This window comes from Notolepis coatsorum, assembly GCF_963971535.1.
Source record: "Notolepis coatsorum genome assembly, chromosome: 16".
Taxonomy (NCBI): Eukaryota; Metazoa; Chordata; class Actinopteri; order Aulopiformes; family Paralepididae; genus Notolepis; species Notolepis coatsorum.
In genome coordinates this window covers 72196594-72215821 of record NC_140180.1, presented here as the reverse complement: position 1 = coordinate 72215821, position 19228 = coordinate 72196594, and the positions used below count along the sequence as shown (strand labels likewise).

Sequence of the window (19228 nt, the reverse complement as noted above, 5' to 3'; positions counted from 1 at the left end):
TATTCAGAGTTACTCCTGTGATGAACGTCAATCTAGAGAGTGAGTAAAAGTCGAGTTACAGCCACTAGATATCACACTAGAGCACCAGCACGTAATCCAATCAGGTGCAATCCACGTGGGGAAATGGGAAGTAGGGATGGGATACATGCCTGCAACATGAAAACAACAACATTTTCAATAATTTTCTATATTTTTGGGGGGAAAGAAATATTTTTATTCCACACCTTTCTAAAAGCTTTTTTTTTTTATGATGACTCTACATACAAATCGTATCTGCAGCACCGTAAAACAAATTGCAGCATAGGAATAACAGAAAAAGAAGAATAGCAGTGGCAGAGACAGTGATAGAATAGCACTGGTGTTCCACAGTCACAGGCCAGTCCTTAGTGTTGTTTGTTGTTTGTTCATGAGTCTGACTGCCTGGGGGTGAAAACGCTCCCAGAGTCTGCTGGGTCAGGCCTTGAGGCAGTACTAACACTTGGCTGATGGCAACAGCTGTGTGTGTGTGTGTGTGTGTGTGTGTGTGTGTGTGTGTGTGTGTGTGTGTGTGTGTGTGTGTGTGTGTGTGTGTGTGTGTGTGTGTGTGTGTGTGTGTGTGTGTGTGTGTGTGTGTGTGTGTGTGTGTGTGTGTGTGTGTGTGTGTGTGTGTGTGTGTGTGTGTGTGTGTGTGTGTGTGTGTGTGTGCGCGTGTGTTTACCTTGTTGTTGAAGGTGTGTAGGTTTCTGGAGAGGATGCGTCTGATGCTGTCCATCTCCTCGGGTAGGAGAGGCCTGCTGGGAGGTCGAAGGTCAACTCTGAGAGAGAGAGAGAGAGAGAGAGAGAGAGAGAGAGAGAGAGAGAGAGAGAGAGAGAGAGAGAGAGAGAGATAGAGATCAGATTAGAGAGGTGACAGAATCTGTTTAGCCAAGACTCCCCTTCAAGCATCTGAGAGGTTGCATCAGTTTCAGTTTCAGCATGTATGAGACAGTGTAACACTCACAAATGTGCCTACTATATTTTTGTGCTATTCTTTTTGGTTGCAGTGCCATATTTGGTCACTAAGTGGCACCCTTGTTTGTACTTGATTTAGCAACAGGTTTACAGTAACTTGATTTAACTTGAGCCAGGGACTCACTTCACTTCATGTCTACCTACTGTCCGGCACAGTAAATTAACTTGTCCTCCAGTAATGATTTGGTTTGGACCATTCTACATATAAGACTTAAACGGGTATGTGTGAAATCCCAACAGTGGCATTGTCTGACTAGTTCTTTCATACTAAGGTAAGCTATCTTGGTGCAATCCTGTGGTGTCTCCATTAGGCCTGTAGGCGGAGCTCTAACCTAGAGCATGGGTTACACCGGGGTGATGTGCCCCGGCGTGACACACCAGTTGGAGTGAAGGACTGAGCAAGTTAGCTCTAGGCATGAACGTGAATAAATACAGATGCTGGTACTAAAGTGTCCATTACTTCTTCTTACTACGACATAACATATTGGCGACGACGATGTCGATGTTGAACCTAAGCCAACCGGCACCTTTTCTTCAAAACGGCGGAGAGCCAGCCATTCCATTCACGGCATGGATCCGCTCGTTCGAAAATTACCTACTAGCCATGTCCGAGAAGGAGCTACCTGACGCGCGCAAGCGTGCCCTGCTCGTCCATTGTTTGGGAGTGGAAGGACAAAGACTTTTCTATACAATGACGGTGGCAGATGATAAGTACGCCACAGCTTTATCAGTTATTAGAAAGTTCTTTACACGGAAAGTTAATGTAGTGGCGGAGCGCTACCGTTTTCGTCAACGTAGCCAACGCAATGGCGAGAGCACGGACCAGTACGTTGCCTCCCTGAAGGAGCTAGCTACAACTTGTGAGTTCGGGGGGATGGAAGAGGAAATGATCCGGGACCAGCTGGTCGAAAAGACCAACTCAGCACGCATCAGGGAGCGATTACTACTGGAAGTTCCACTGACACTGACCAAGGCTGTAATGATCGCTGCTCAGATTGAAACCGCGTTGTCGGAGGCAAAAGCCATGCTTCAGGGACAGCCGGAGAGCACGGTGGAGGCGGTCCAGTTTTCACGCTCGCGACAGTACAAGTCACAGCGGGGTAATTTCAATGCGTCACCGCAACCCTTGCCTACACAATCTATGCAGGGTAAGACATGTTACAGATGAGATGTGGCTCTCCTCAACACATCGCCAGCTTTGATGGATGCCCTGCTAGGGATGCACTGTGCAACACGTGTAAAAAGAAGGGACATTTTTCAAAAGTGTGTCGGGGCTCTAACAGAGTGGGTGAGGTAACCGAGTCTGAGATTGTACCTGAAGTGACTGTATTGTGCATGGTAGATGGTGCACGTTCGGTTGAAAAGATAGTGTGTACAGTGCAGGTTAGCACAGATGAACGAGACGGTCAGGACATTGAGCTCATGCTAGATACAGGTTCAGCTGTGTCTATTTTGCCCAGAGCGAGTTACATGCAATTATTCCCTAATGCATCTCTTACAACACCAAAGCTAAGTCTAGTCAGCTACGGAGGTAATGCAATCCCCGTTCATGGATGCTTGAAGGCTAGTGTAGCTTTTGGTGACCGCTGCACTGACGCAGAAATTGACATTGTGCAGAATGGGTCTCCAGTGTTAGGGAGGGACCTGTTTACTGCGTTACAGATGCAGATACTAGACGGCAAGGTCACGTCAGCTCAGTACAACCAGACAAATTCAGTTGCGACCAGTGTTGAGAAAAATACACTTGGGTGTGCAAAGGCATTCACACATAAGGTGAAAATACGTCCAGAAGTCAGACCGGTACAACAACGACTACGTAGATTGCCATTCTCAGTTAGAGCAGCTGTATCCCAGGAGATAAAGAGACTGGTAGAGCAGGACATAATCGAGCCTGTAGAGGCATCTGAATGGATCTCACCCATAGTCGTTACTACAAAGAAAAACGCAGAATTACGCCTCTGTGTGGACCTGAGGGAGCCAAATAAGGCAGTAGTCATAGATGGGTTTCCACTACCCCACATGGAGGAACTGTTTACAGAATTGAGGGGCGCGACACTGTTTTCGACATTAGACCTCCAGAGTGCTTATCACCAGGTTACACTACACGAGGACAGCCGTAGCTTGACGACATTCATTACTCATGATGGACTGTTTCGCTTTAAGAGAGTGCCGTACGGACTGGCATCGGCACCCAGCTGTTTCCAACGGATGATGTCAATAATCCTCAAAGGGCTGTCGGGGGTCCAGTGCTATCTCGATGACATCATTGTCACAGGTACATCAGTGGAGGAGCACGACAGGAACCTGACGGCGGTGCTGCGACGCATAGACGACGCGGGGCTCAAGCTCAACTACTCCAAGTGTCACGTCAGGAAAACGGAGCTGACTTTCCTGGGGCACACAGTGTCAGCAAAAGGACTACAACCTGACGCATCTCACGCTGCTGCTGTGTCTGAGCTGCCCCCACCTACAGATCTCATCAGGCTGAGGTCATTCCTGGGGCTAACAGGGTGGTATGCAAAATTCATCCCAGACTACGCCGTTGTCGTGGAGCCGCTGCGAGCGCTGCTTCGAGGGTCAGCAACATTCGACTGGACTCCTGAGGCTCAGCAGAGTTTTGAGGCAGTTAAAGGACTCATAGTTGATAGCCCTGCACTCTCACTCTTTGACCCTGAGCTGCCCACGGTCGTCACTACAGACGCATCGGACTACGGTCTGGGCGCCGTCCTCACCCAGATGCATCCGGACGCCTCAGAAAGGACTGTGGCGTTGTCCCAGGCAGAGAGGAAATATTCTACTGTGGAAAAAGAGGCGCTGGGCTGTGTGTGGGCAACGGAAAGGTGGAGGACATACCTGTGGGGAAGACACTTCACACTACGGACAGACCACAGTCCCCTGACCACACTGCTCTCTTCAAAAGGTCAAGGTAGAGCGGGCATGCGCGTGGCCAGGTGGTCCGCTAGGCTAATGTCATTCTGCTATGACATTCAGTACAAGCCCGGCAGAGAAAACGTTACTGCGGACTGCCTGTCCCGTCTCCCACTGCCCGGCTCAGAACCTAGCCAGGAGGAGGACGTGGAAGTGGTAGCCTTTGTCTCTGATTTCTCAGCTATCACGGCGGCGGAGTTCAAAGCTGCATGCACTGCCTGCCCGGTGCAACTGAAACTACGTGAGATACTCACCTCCAGATGGCCTAAATCAGAAAAGGATCTAGACCCGGACCTACGGAGGTTCTTCAAACTACAGAACGAACTCTCTCTACACGATGACTGTGTCGTGCGAGGCCCATATAGACTGCTCGTCCCAGAGAGTCTACAGCCCAAACTGATCTCCCTGGCTCACGACACTCACCAGGGAATCGTGAGGACAAAACAGAGACTCAGAGAAGTATACTGGTGGCCTGGCATGGATGCCCAGGTTGAGTCAGCTATCAAAGCATGCAACACATGCCAGTCACATGACAAGTCGGCAGTCACACGCACCTCTCCACTGCAGCCTGTGCCCTATCCTACTGGGGCTTGGGAGAAACTGGCAATTGACGTGGTGGGGCCCTTTGATAGAGCGCCCCTGGACTGTCGCTTTGCAATCACACTAATAGACTACTACAGTAAGTGGCCTGAGATAGCTTTTGTGCCACAGGTTACATCACGGACTGTGACAATATTCCTATCTACAGTTTTCAGCAGAGAGGGCAATCCGAAAGAGCTCGTCTCTGACAACGGCTCTCAGTTTGTGTCTCGGGAGTTTGAGGCATTTCTCCAAGACAGGGGCATAGTGCACAGGAAGTCATCTGTGTATTATCCTCGGGCAAATGGGGAAATAGAACGCTTTAACCGCAGTTTGAAAGACAGTTTGCAGACGGCCTCGCTGGAAGGCAAGCAATGGAAGGAGTTTACAACAGACTTCTTACAGGCCTACCGGTCTACTCCTCACTCTGCGACACAGCACTCACCAGCAGAACTGTTGCATGGTAAGCCTATGCGCACCAAACTCCATGTGGCTGGATTTCAGATTCCACAAGCCACACCACACTCGACGGAGGACATAGCCGCCAGAGTGGCAGTGCAACAGGACAGAAGCAAGGCGTACACGGATCAAAGGCGAGGTGCGAAGAGTGTGTCATTCCCCTGTGGCTCATACGTTCGGGTTAAGAAACCTGGCATTCTTCCTAAGACTCAGTGCAAGTTCTCCAAGCCACTCAAGGTGGTGGGACAGAAAGGGCCGCACACCTACATGCTGGCTCTGGCTGATGGACGCTGTTGGAATGCGTCCCATCTGGCTCCGGTCTCTCTTTGGAGAGGAGAGGGGGACGGCGAGGGGTCGCCTTCGGACGGTGACATTACAACAGTGTCACCTTCTGACACACACACAGAACCTGTAAGACAGGCCAGGTCGAGACGAGCACCTGTGTGGACTCAGGACTTTGTGATGAGCCACTGAGAAAAGTGTTATGTAATATTGATATTAGTAATGCTGAAAGGTGAAAGAGTTAACAGTTCTGGTTAATTATAATTGTGGCAGACTTGAATGCTAGTAATGCATAGAATTGAAATATGTATACAAATGTTTATTCTGTTTTTCATAGGCAGGAATAAGAACAGTAGAGTAAATGTTCTTTTTACTGTTTAGCTTTAATGGACTCTATCTTAGTTATAACTTAAGAAAGGTAAGAGTAGCCTACACACTTTGAAATGTTCTTTACTGTTTAGCCTTAATGGATTCTAAGTTACTGTTATAACCAGCCATGTAAGTATTGTCTTATTGAGAAGGATATGTGGTGTCTCCATTAGGCCTGTAGGCGGAGCTCTAACCTAGAGCATGGGTTACACCGGGGTGATGTGCCCCGGCGTGCCACACCAGTTGGAGTGAAGGACTGAGCAAGTTAGCTCTAGGCATGAACGTGAATAAATACAGATGCTGGTACTAAAGTGTCCATTACTTCTTCTTACTACGACATAACAAATCCTTTCCTAACAAGTTAATGTCATCACACAGCCAGACATGTTACAACAGGAAGGGGGTAATGGGGAGGGGGCATATAACCTGTTTTCTTAAATAGAAATAGAACTATGGGTCAAGACCCATAACGGGTCACGGGTCTTCTTCACATGAAGTGTGAAGACAGTAGTAATGTGTTGTTGTTGTTGTTGTGTTGTTGTGAAGACAGTAGTAATATGTTGTTGTTGTTGTTGTTGTTGTTGTTGTGTTGTTGTGAAGACAGTAGTAATGTGTTGTTGTTGTTGTGAAGACAGCAGTAATGTGTTGTTGTTGTGTTGTTGAAGACAGTAGTAATGTGTTCCAATGAGCCTGGGTCACATGGTAAGAAAAAGTTAATCTAATTTGCATCTCATGACTTGAAAAGTTGAATAAACCATAGAGAGATTAGGTACCGAGACAATGTTATGGACTGTGGTTGGGATCAACTCACTTTCAATACAGTCAATTCAAAATTCAAACAGCGTAGGGTGGTCAGGTGGCGTAGCGGAGATTGCGTTCGTCACCAACGCCGAAGACGCTGGATTCGCCTGTTCGAATCCAGCTCCTGGCGTGTCACCAGCTTGGCTGGCCGTTCACACTAATACAATTGGCAGTATTAAACAGCATAGATGAGAATACAATGAGGCCAGAGAGAGAGAGAGAGAAAGAATGAATGAGATGGGAGGAGATATGTGTAACGTCCCACCGGTCGAGGGACTGTTCTCCCCTGCTATACCTCTCCCCGTCCCTGTATGTGTGTTCCTGGTATTTCTGTCCCTTAGTGTTCTTTCCCTTCTCTCTCTCTTGCTCTCTCTCTCCCCTTCTCTCTTTTGCTCTTCATGTTAGTCTAGTGTTAGGGGAGAGTGGGGTAATTTGTGCCAAGGGGCAAGTAGTGTCACCCCTGTTATCTAGAAAACCATAGAAGAAGTTGGTCATGTGACAACATATTTTTGAAGAGGCATCCATTTCACTCAACCTGCACAGAAGGGAGTCATTTAAGCACATTTAAGCACATTTAAGTTAAAAAAAACATTGTTTTGCCCTCCAAAGTAACATTTGTATGATCAAGGTTTTTTTATTGCTGTGTGTTGTGAAGGATCAGATTAAACCGAATATGTATATTTATTTATATATATATATTTAATTGTATTTGTATATCGTTTGATATCCCCTGTATATTCCTTGTACAATATGCATTGAATATCCCCGTTTCTACTAAACAGCCCATAATAGTTTCATTCTACCATTGGACGAGAACCTGGCGCCAGGTTGCCATACCCCTAGGTCCAAGTTCAATCGTGCCGCCTAACATGTCGAGGCAGCCCCCGGTTCCGCGCAGTAATATGCCGGGCGAAATACGAATGGTACTATTTGTTCGCATATATATATGGCGCTTGTAAAGTAGAACTTTCTTTTAGTCCAGTTCTTTACCCTCCAACAGAGTGACAGACGCAAAAGCCTCCCCACGACGCACGTGCGGTGTAGTAAGGCCTACTTGGCCCAGAATAGGCATTGAGATATCGTGTAGATTAATAGTTGAATGGTCATAGTTTGGCACCATACCGTCGAGTTGGACGTATTCTATTAAGCTAATAATAGTCTATTTATGTATGGTGCATCGTTCGGTTAGAGTTCTACAGTTATCAGCACCCCCATCGTTCCTGACGTTATCTGGACGCTTAACCAGGCTGGTCAGACCCCTAGTGGTGATTGCATCCGAGGAGCTCCGGGTCAAGAGCGACTGGACCTGTATATTGGATTACTCTACCCAGACGACGGCGAGCCTTCCACGGCTCTTGGATTATGCTTTGTGTGCTTTGATTATTCCATGGATAAAGGCCAACACTGCCGAGTGTTGGAATTACCCCCCGGAGAGGACTCCAGGTGAGGCGGCGCTCTACACGTGAGGTCGCACCACGTCTCTCCGTTGTGGACCGGCAGATACCGTTCCACAGAGGGTCCAGCTGTATTCGTCTGCGGCCCGAGGTTCTGTGGGCACCGTGTCCAAGACTTTGGATTCTCCCAAGACACCGTCGGCCAGATGGGATACCGCCAGCGGCTTCTCTAACCCCCCCCTCCTACTGTCTTACAACCAGCGGGACCCCCCCCCCCCCTTAGTGTATCCAGCTATAATCATTTAAGTACCATCGCTATCGCTTTCCTAAATATTCCAGGTTGTATACTTACTCCCTGCGCAACCAGAGATTGGACATTCAATGTTGATTTACCTACGAATACTCATTTGCCATAAAAGTGCATATTCAATATTTCAAATCATAAATGTAATTAAGTGAATGTTGTATACACCTTTTGCTGTATTAAATATTCGATTTGGTACATTTGTGTTGGTTCGTTTCATCAGGTGGGAAAGTGTTCATCATACTTATATCTTGTACTGGGTGGCCAGAAGTTAAAGTACATGAGGTAGTGGTATTAAATATCATATCTAACAATACAGTCAGGGAATTGTACCCCTCAGTTACAATTGGTCCTTCGAGCCGGAGGGTAACTAGTGTAATATTAATATAGTGTTATTAATATCGAAATGGCCTATGATGAACACTCCACGAAACGATCCTCCTAACCTAGAACGCCCGCGGCGCAAACGACAGACACCTCAGTACTTAGAGGCTTACACTGTCAGTCAACTACCTAGCCTTCGACAAACGGTAAACGTGGTAAAAGTAGAAAGTAAAATTATGTCTGACCTTAACGACCAGGTTTCCCCGACCACAGAGGCCCTAGTAGGTCCTAATGTAACTGACCAAGCCCACGGTGGGGACCAGGAGGGAATTGACATGCCTTTACCCCCCGCCACTACTAAAGAAGTAGTCGCCGACAAGCCCCGGGAGGAAGACAACCCTACAGAGAGAGAACTCTGCACGGAGGAAGAGGAGGAGAGCGCCGAGGAACTAGAGCTCCAGGACTCCCCAACGAGTACCCCCAGGAGCGGCTCACGCAGGAGCGGCTCACCTCCACTACCACCTTCCCCCAACGAAGCGGAGAGGACCCTACAACAGGCGTTCCTCGTCAGCCTGACAGCCTCCGCCGAGCGCGATCGGCTCCAAGCACAGATGCTTGGCGAGCGCGAACACCTCCAAGCGCAGCAACGGAGCGAAGAACAGCGCACATGTCTGGAGATGAGACGCTTCCAGATGGAAGAGAATATGGCAAGAGACCGGGCCGACGCCCAGCGCGCCGCTGCCGGTGCCCAAAGAGACGCAGAGCGCGACAGACTACAAGCGCAACTAATAGAGCAGCTGATCAAAAGGACAACTCCCTCTCCCTCCGCCAGGGGCTCAAGGAACTCGTCGAGACAACAGTCAAGAGCAGCGTCACCGCAACGAGCAAGCGACCCTGAACTTGACCAACAGACCGAGTCTAGACCCCCCGCAGACCCCCTTCCCATACCGGTCCAAGCGAGACCCAGCTACAAGGAAGGAGCGGCCTACACTGCGGAGAAGCTAAATAAACGATTACAGGATCTGGAAGATTTGATAGAAGAAGAAGAGGGAGAAGAGGAGAACCAAGCCCGACGACAGCACAGTACTCCACCGGACCAGGAGGTCCCATACAGTCCAGGCTATACCCCCGCGGCGCTGCGCTACAGACCCCCGACTCTATTCACGGGTGAGCACGATGCACGACCAGCCCCGAGGAACAGTACCTGGACCAGCGGGCCATGGTACCCTGCCAGTACCAGCCCACAGCGAGGCGCAAGAGGGGACTCGCCCAGGAGGTCTCTCCCCCAACGCTCGCCGATGTATCAGCCATCCACGGCGTCATACAACGCCACGCCGTCATTCCCAGACTTCGCCTATGAGAGTCGAGCACAGTACACGGAGCTCCGGATGTGCTTAGAGACAATGATGGTGGATGTCGCTGATGAACGCCACAAGTATGCAATATTATTGAAGCACCTGAAAGTACCGCGAGCGCACAATATAGCGCTAGCCTATGCTACCTCCTCGACCCCATACACAGCGGCCCTTGCAGCGCTGGATCAAAGATATGGACGTATATGGGATTACGTAATCCAGGAGATAAGGCATATTGACCGCCTACCCCCAGCCACAGACAATCGCTCACTAGACAACCTGTCAATCAAAGTGCAGTCCCTGGTGGGGATGCTGGGAGCTCAACGGGAGAAGGGCAGGCATGAGCTGTACGCCAACTCTAACGTTGAGAGGATTTTGGAGAAGCTGCCACCCGCAAGACAGGAGCGCTTTCGGCGGCAGAGGGACTACCGAGATCCCGACGGCCCCGAGCCATCCCTCCTTGATCTGGCCGACTTCCTGGCGAGAGAGGTCAGCAGCTTACGACTGGACACCTTCGGGCGGAGCACGCCAAGCTCCAGAGAGGGACCCAGGAGAATAAGTGATGGAAGAAGATCGGTGACTGTCATGCACCAATCAGAGTCAGTACCGAGCAGTAAGAGTCACAGCACCCCCTCGAGAAAGGAGAAGTGGAAGATAGCGTGTCCCTACTGTGAGAAAGAACACTGGCTGTCACAATGTGACTCATTCACAAAGATGAATGCAGAAGAAGTGAGCCAATGGATAAAGTCCAACCGGCGCTGTTATCGATGTGCGCGGCCCCACATGGCAGCCGAATGCCGCCTAAAGAAAAGGTGCAGCCGGTGCGATGGAGCCCATCTAGATATACTACACGATAGTAACGGAAGACGGCCTATACCTGCACCACGGAGCGGCACCAAGGCAAGTGTCATGTACATTGACCCCGCCAGCAGCAACGGAGCTCAAGTGCTCTTAAAGGTAGTCCGTGTGACATTGAGCTACCAGGATAAAGTCATGGACACTTACGCCGTCCTTGATGACGGGTCAGAGAAGACCCTTCTGCTCGCCTCCGCTGCGACTCAGCTGGGACTGCGGGGGAGCAAGAACGAAATGACGATTCGGACAATAAGAAGAGATTTAAAGACGATAAAGGGCGAGAATGTCTCCTTCACTATTGCAGCCAACGGGCAGCCAGAGCGACGGTACAAGATCACAAATGCTTTCACCAGCCAAGAAATAGGACTATCGCAGTACACCTACCCTGTCACCAAGTTGATGGATAAATATGTGCACCTGCGTCAATTACCTATCCCGCTCATAGACGGCGCTACCCCGACCCTGTTGATAGGCTCCGACCATGCAGAACTCATAGTCCCGATTGACCGGGTCCATACAGGCCCCCGAGGCTGTCCTGCAGCAGTCGAGACCCGCCTAGGATGGACATTACAAGGCCCCCTCGCTAAATCTCTCAACCGAACAGCAGCCACTAGCTGCTTCCACTCCAGAACGACAGAAGAAGACACCACTCTCCTGCAGCATGTCGAGAGGCTATGGACCCTAGAGACAATGCCCTTTAAGAACGAAAAGAAAGACATTCGCTCTAAAGAAGACATTTACGCCATCAACCTACTCGAGCAGGGGACAAAGAGAGTCACAGTCGGCGGAGTGATGAGATACGCAACTCCACTCCTGAGGCGAGAAGGAATGCCCACCTTTCACGCAAAGAAAGACGCCACGGAGCGCTATCTACTGAACACAGAGCGGCGCCTAGCAAAAGACCCCGTTCAAGAGAGTGTGTACCGAGCTGAGATTGAGAAGCTAATCACAGCGGGACACGTAACAAAGATTGACATTAGAGGCCGATCAGACGACCGAATCATGGTACGTGCCGCATCACAAGGTCCATCACAATGGCAAGGATCGCATTGTGTTTAACTGCAGCTACCAGATCGGATCCCAAAATCTGAATAAAGAGCTCTTGCCCGGCCCCACACTCGGCCCCTCCCTACTAGGCGTGCTACTGCGCTTCCGCCAGGACAAGGTGGCTATAAGCGGGGATATCAAAGGGATGTTCTTGCAGGTGAGACTAGTAGAGGAGGACAAGCCTCTGCTACGGTTCCTATGGAGAGAGAAGATCGGAGATGAGAACCCATCCATCTACCAGTGGGAAGTACTCCCCTTCGGAACCACATGCAGCCCGTGCTGTGCTACCTTTGCACTACAGAAACACGTCACAGAGGACCCAGCAGCAGATGAAGAGGTCCAACACAGTGTGAAGAACAGTTTCTACGTGGACAACTGTCTACAAAGCGTCTCGACTCAAGAGGAAGCCGAGGCTCTCCTAATCAAGTTACGCGCCTCCCTAATCAAAGGAGGCTTTGATCTCAGGCAGTGGGCCAGCAGTGACCCGCACGTATTGCGCAGCCTCTCCTCCGCAGACAAGGCTGCCAGCAGCGAGACCTGGATGGCGACAATCCCAGGAGAAGCCCAAGAAATGACACTAGGATTAGTCTGGTGCTTCAAAACAGACTCGCTCCACTATAGACACAAACCCTTGGCTCCAGAGCAAGGAAGGTCGGCGGCGATACCGACCACCAGACGGAGTGTGTACAAGTTCAAGTTCAAGTTCTTTAATAGTTGTCATACAGAAGTACAGAATACTTTCATACAAAATGCTTCTTACTGTTACGCTCCAGAGACTGTGCTAGACAAGATAGTATCAAATAACATAATAACATAATATAGCATGAATTTAGAAGAAGAAAATGAGGTCACAGTTGTTCGGTATAGACATATGTACAATGTTCTGAGTTACCATATAATATACAATACACAATACTATGCAGTGTACTAATGTACAGTACTATCTAGTGCAAAGCAGAAATGGGATGAGGTACAATTTTAGGTACAATTTACAGTAAGGTGTACGAGTTGTAGTGCAATCCTTCATCCATAAATATAAAGTGTGGGGAGTGGGTGCTACAGTGTGTTTGTTTAAAGTGGGTGTGTGCTATAAAGTGTGTGTAGTGGGTGCTACAGTGTGTTTGTTTAAAGTGAGTGTGTGCGTGTGGATGTGTGTGCTATGTGTGTTTGGTGGTTGTTGTTGTGTAGTGTTCATTCATTGTTCGTTTAGCAGCCTGATGGCCTGGGGATAGAAGCTACTTCTGAGTCTTTCTGTGCTCGCCTTGAGACTCCTGTATCGCTTGCCTGACGGCAGCAGTTCAAAGAGGCAGTTGTTCGGGTGGCTCGAGTCCTTAATAATTCTCTTAGCCTTCCCCTTGCAACGCTTGTAGTAAATGTTCTGGAGGGTGGGGAGCCCCCCTCCAATTGTGCGTTCGGCTGAACGTGTCACTCTTTGTAGTCTGCTTTGGTCTTTTGCAGTGCTATTCCCAAACCAGGAGGTGATGTTGCCGGTCAAGATGCTCTCTATTGTACATGAGTAGAAGTTCTTAAGGATCTTCTGGCTGACTTGGAACTTCCTTAGGCGCCTGAGGAAGTAGAGGCGTTGTCGTGCCTTCTTCACCACACTGTTAATGTGTATGGTCCATGTCAAGTCCTCGGATATGTGGGCTCCGAGGTACTTGAAGCTGTTGACTCTCTCAACCGGTGCCCCGTCGATGCTGAGGGGGCTGTAGTCCTTGACCCCCGACCTCCTGAAGTCCACAATCATCTCCTTTGTTTTGCTGACGTTCAGGGAGAGGCTGTTTTCCTGGCACCATCCCGCCAGGACCTTGACCTCTTCCAGGTAGGCCCTCTCGTCGTTGGCAGAGATCAGGCCCACCACCACTGTGTCGTCAGCAAATTTGACGATTGTATTGCTACTCCGCTGAGCCACACAGTCGTGTGTGTACAGGGAGTAGAGGAGGGGACTCAGAACACAGCCCTGGGGGGCCCCTATGTTGAGGGTGATGGATGAGGAGGTGCAGTTGCCTGCTCTCACCACCTGGGGTCTGCCAGTCAGGAAGTCCAAGACCCACTGGCAGAGGTCATAGCCCAAGCCCAGGTCCCTGAGCTTGGCTATGAGTATGGAGGGGACTATGGTATTGAATGCCGAGCTGTAGTCGATGAATAGCATTCTCACATAGTTCCCCTGCCTCTTGTCCAGGTGTGATGCTGCTGTGTGCAGCACATGGGATATGGCGTCCTCCGTGGACCTGTTGGGGCGGTATGCAAATTGCAGGGGGTCCATGTTGATGGGGAGGGAGGAGCAGATGTAGCCCTTTACTAGCTTCTCAAAGCACTTCATGGCTATGGAGGTGAGAGCTACAGGGCGGTAGTCGTTGAGGCAAGCAGGCTTGGATTTTTTGGGTACAGGGATAATAGTGGACTTCTTCAGGCAGGTGGGGATGACAGCCTGTTCTAAGGACAGGTTAAATATGTCAGTGAATACTGGGGCCAGTTGGTCGGCACAGACTTTTAGGACGCGGCCGGGGATGCCGTCCGGACCTGCTGCCTTCCTGATATTCACTTTTTTAAAGGTCCGCCTCACCTCATGCTCTGTTACCCTGAACACTGCGCCTCCATCAGCAGCCGACCCCCCCCCCCCCATTGCCGAGGCTTGTGAGCTGGTGTTGTTATTACCAGCATCAAACCTCGCATAGAAGGTATTGAGGTCGTTTGCTAAGGAGATGTCACTGTTCAGTTTGAGGGAGGCGCCTTTGTAGTCTGTCATCGTTTTGAGCCCCTGCCACATAGCTCTAGAGTCAGCTTGTTCAAACTGGAGTTCAATTTTATCCCTGTAGCGCCGTTTGGCCTCTGACACTGTCCTCCTTACGTTGTGTTGCGCCACCTTGTGGTCATTCATGTTGCCTGCCACTAGGCCGTCATTGTATGCTTTGGTGCGCTCTCTCAGAGCTTCACGGACGGATTTGTCTACCCAGGGTTTTTGATTTGGGTAAACTTTCATTTTGGTAGTGGGGATTGTTTCTTTCACCCTAGTACAGACATAGTCCAGCACTGTCTCCGTGTAGGCATTAATGTTATCTGTGTCGCGGAATACAATCCAGTCTGTGTTGTGAAACACTGACCGGATCGTATCCTCTGACGTCACATCCCATTTCTGCACCTCTCGCGAGACTACGGGAGTACTTTTAATTCTTTGTCTGTACTTTGGTGTAAGGAAAATGGATGCGTGATCTGACTTGCCAAAGCCACTATCAGAATGAGCCTTGTAGCCACCTTTAAATTGCGTGTAACAGTGATCTAGGATGTTACCGCCTCTGGTGTTGCAAGTCACATGCTGGTAGAAATCAGGCAATACCTTTCTCAGATTGGCGCTATTGAAATCTCCCAGTACTAAAATGGCGGCGTTAACGTTCGTCGCTTGTATATTATTTACCTCGTCGTGGAGTCTGGAGAGCGCGGCGTTGTTGTTGGCTTGCGGTGGAATATACACTCCGACCAGGACGATCGCCGTTAACTCCCTCGGGAGGAAGAAAGGACGACACTTGATGGTTATATATTCCAGTTCTGGGGAGCAGTGGTTGGATAATTCCTTCACATTCGTTGGATCACTCCAATTTTTGTTAAACATGAAGGCAATACCTCCACCACGTTGTTTACCGGACTCTGATTGTGTCCGATCCTTCCTATGGATAAAGAAGTGATCCACTGGTTGAATCGCGTGATCTGGAACCTCCGGTGTTAGCCATGTTTCGGTGAAGCAAAGGACATTGCAGTCCCTAACGTCTCTTTGATATTGAATCCTTGCTCGGATGTCATCCAGTTTATTGTCTATTGATTGTACATTGGCTAGCAATATACTGGGAAGTGGTGTACGGTGTCGTCTGGATCTCAGCCTGTTTCGGATCCCAGCCCTTTTTCCTCGACGTCTTTTCCTGGGCTCTGGGAACAAAGGATCTGGTCCTAGTCTCCGGAGGATTTCTTCCGGCCATTGATGTGGTTCGGAAAGTTGATCCAGCGAGTAATCCAGTTGGTAAGTTTCCCGTAATCCAATGTCTATGAGTGACTGACGGTCATATACATTAAATGCACCAACAGTTGGTACGCACAAAACTCTAAAAACTATAAATATTAACAAAAGTAAACACAGTCTCGACGGAGCAAACAGAGAGGCAGCCGAACGGGGCGGCGCCATCATCATACAGAACACTCGCCAGACAATATGACCCGTTGGGATGTATTCTACCTTACACCACCAGGGCAAAGATGATTGTACGAGCACTATGGGACAAGGACCAGGGCTGGGACGACCCAATACCCGCACACCTTGCCTCAACATGGAGAGAGTGGGAGACGGAACTCCGCTCACTCCCAGGTGTCAATATACGCCGCAGCTACTTCCCATTCACAGTGAGGCCAGAGACATGCGAGATTGAGCTACACGTCTTCAGCGACGCCTCCGAAGTAGCCTACGGATCTGTTGCCTATTTGCGTGCCCAAGAGATGGGAGGAGAGATACACACTGCTTTCATACTGGCCCGCTCAAGAATAGCCCCACGTAAGCAACAATCTATCCCACGTCTAGAGCTCTGCGCAGCCCTCGCAGGAGCGCATCTAGCCACGTTAATCCAACGTGAACTCACCATTCCGGTGCATAGAACAATCTTGTGGTCAGATTCCACGACAGTACTCACATGGATTAAGTCTGATTCATGCAGATACAAAGTCTTCGTGGGAGTCAGAGTCACCGAGATTCAAGAATTAACAGAAGAAGCAAGCTGGAGGTATGTGGATACCAAACACAACCCAGCTGACGTCATCACCCGGGGAATGTCCCTGGATGACCTAACCCGTCGCAACATCTACAGTGACGGACCAGCATTCCTCCAGCTCCCGGAAGGAGATTGGCCTACGCCCACCCCGAGGGAAGCAAGTAACGAGGAGGCTGAGAACAAGAAGCCTATGTTCTGTGGACTGAGCACTGTCGCCTCCACAGACCCCAACATAGATGACTGCATTACCCTAGAGAGTGCGCAACAAAGGACATTCCTGCGGCACCACCCAGAGATTCAGTCCACCACTGACATGTCAGCAGCTGACTACGAAGAAGCAGAACTTCTTCTACTACAACGAGCCCAGAGAGACTCGTTCCCCGATGAGCTAGACTGTCTACAGGGAGGAAACCCCGTCCCATCAGACAGCAGACTGATTCACCTGGCACCAGAGAGTGACGCACATAATCTCATCAGAGTGGGTGGTCGCCTGCGGAGAGCCCCCGATCTACCAGATGACATTAAGCACCCGATCGTCTTGAACAGCCGACACAAGGTCACCGAGCTGATCATAAAGAAATACGACGAGGATGTACACCACGCAGGAGCAGAGAGAGTCTTCGCGGAGATCAGACGTCGTTATTGGATATTGCAAGGGAGAGAAGCAGTACGGCGCTTCCAGCGAACCTGTCTAGACTGCCGTAAGTGGCGCGCGCAGCCCAGCATACCACGGATGGCTGACCTACCCCCCTGTCGCCTCCGAATCGGCGACAAGCCATTCCACTCCACAGGCATGGACTGTTTTGGCCCGTTGTATATAAAGAGAGGAAGAGGCACCGAGAAGCGGTGGGGTATTGTATTCAAATGCATGACCACCAGAGCGATACATATCGAGCTCCTTCCGACCATGAGCACAGACTCATTCCTTATGGCCTTCCGGAGATTCATATCACGGAAAGGAAAACCGTCTACATTGTTGTCTGATCACGGGACCAACTTCAAAGGCGGAGAAAGAGAGCTGAGAGAGAGCTTCCAAGCTATGGGCCCAGAACTTAAGACCCACCTCGCTCCAGCCCAGATTGACTTCCAGTTTAATCCCCCGAACGCACCCCACTTCGGTGGAACCTGGGAACGAGAAGTACGTTCTATAAAGACAGCCCTGTATGCCGTACTCGGAGCCCAGACTGTGGCAGAGGAAGTCCTAATGACAGTCCTCACGGAGATCGAGGGAGTATTGAACTCAAAGCCCCTCGGTTACGTCTCCAGTGATGTAGCAGATGTCGACCCAGTCACCCCCAACACACTCCTAATGGGGCGGCTGGACCCCGCGCTACCCCAGACAATGTACAGGCCCGAAGAAGCGAACGGCCAAAGAATGTGGAGGTACAGCCAAGTACTAGCTGACAAGTTTTGGAGCAGCTTCCTACTTCACTACCTACCGTCTCTACAGACCCGCCAGAAGTGGGTAAAAGAGAGAGACAATTTGACAGAAGGAACAGTCGTCATGATTATTGATCAGTCACTACCCAGAGCTATGTGGCCGGCTGGCCGCGTAAGCAAAGTGATCACCGGTGCCGATGGCAAGGTCCGAGCAGCTGAAGTACTCGTCCAAGGGCGCACCTACACACGTCCCGTGGCAAGGCTCATAGAACTGCCCCGACTCCCAGATACTATCGATGATGACCATGACCCTATGACTTTGTGAGTTGACTGACCCTTACAGCGGACCTTGAGTGGAAGACAGTGCGGTTGATCTGTCTCTGCTTAGCTAATTAGGTGGGACTAATTAGGGGGCGGCTGTTGTGAAGGATCAGATTAAACCGAATATGTATATTTATTTATATATATATATTTAATTGTATTTGTATATCGTTTGATATCCCCTGTATATTCCTTGTACAATATGCATTGAATATCCCCGTTTCTACTAAACAGCCCATAATAGTTTCATTCTACCATTGGACGAGAACCTGGCGCCAGGTTGCCATACCCCTAGGTCCAAGTTCAATCGTGCCGCCTAACATGTCGAGGCAGCCCCCGGTTCCGCGCAGTAATATGCCGGGCGAAATACGAATGGTACTATTTGTTCATAGCGCATATATATATGGCGCTCGTAAAGTAGAACTTTCTTTTAGTCCAGTTCTTTACCCTCCAACAGAGTGACAGACGCAAAAGCCTCCCCACGACGCACGTGCGGTGTAGTAAGGCCTACTTGGCCCAGAATAGGCATTGAGATATCGTGTAGATTAATAGTTGAATGGTCATAGTTTGGCACCATACCGTCGAGTTGGACGTATTCTATTAAGCTAATAATAGTCTATTTATGTATGGTGCATCGTTCGGTTAGAGTTCTACAGTTATCAGCACCCCCATCGTTCCTGACGTTATCTGGACGCTTAACCAGGCTGGTCAGACCCCTAGTGGTGATTGCATCCGAGGAGCTCCGGGTCAAGAGCGACTGGACCTGTATATTGGATTACTCTACCCAGACGACGGCGAGCCTTCCACGGCTCTTGGATTATGCTTTGTGTGCTTTGATTATTCCATGGATAAAGGCCAACACTGCCGAGTGTTGGAATTACCCCCCGGAGAGGACTCCAGGTGAGGCGGCGCTCTACACGTGAGGTCGCACCACGTCTCTCCGTTGTGGACCGGCAGATACCGTTCCACAGAGGGTCCAGCTGTATTCGTCTGCGGCCCGAGGTTCTGTGGGCACCGTGTCCAAGACTTTGGATTCTCCCAAGACACCGTCGGCCAGATGGGATACCGCCAGCGGCTTCTCTAACCCCC

The 19228-nt window shown here is 49.9% G+C and overlaps 1 protein-coding gene across 1 annotated transcript in view; it reads right to left on the bottom strand.

The window, feature by feature from the left end:
• The window catches only part of LOC311243014 (sodium/hydrogen exchanger 2-like), a gene marked incomplete at its 3' end in the record, with an annotated part of 76818 nt that overhangs the window by 12808 nt on the left and 44782 nt on the right, over positions 1 to 19228 (bottom strand). The window contains exon 10 of the mRNA XM_084332076.1: positions 698 to 794. Within this exon, the coding sequence (XP_084188202.1) occupies positions 698 to 794 (97 nt within the window). The remainder of the gene's footprint in view (positions 1 to 697; positions 795 to 19228) is intronic.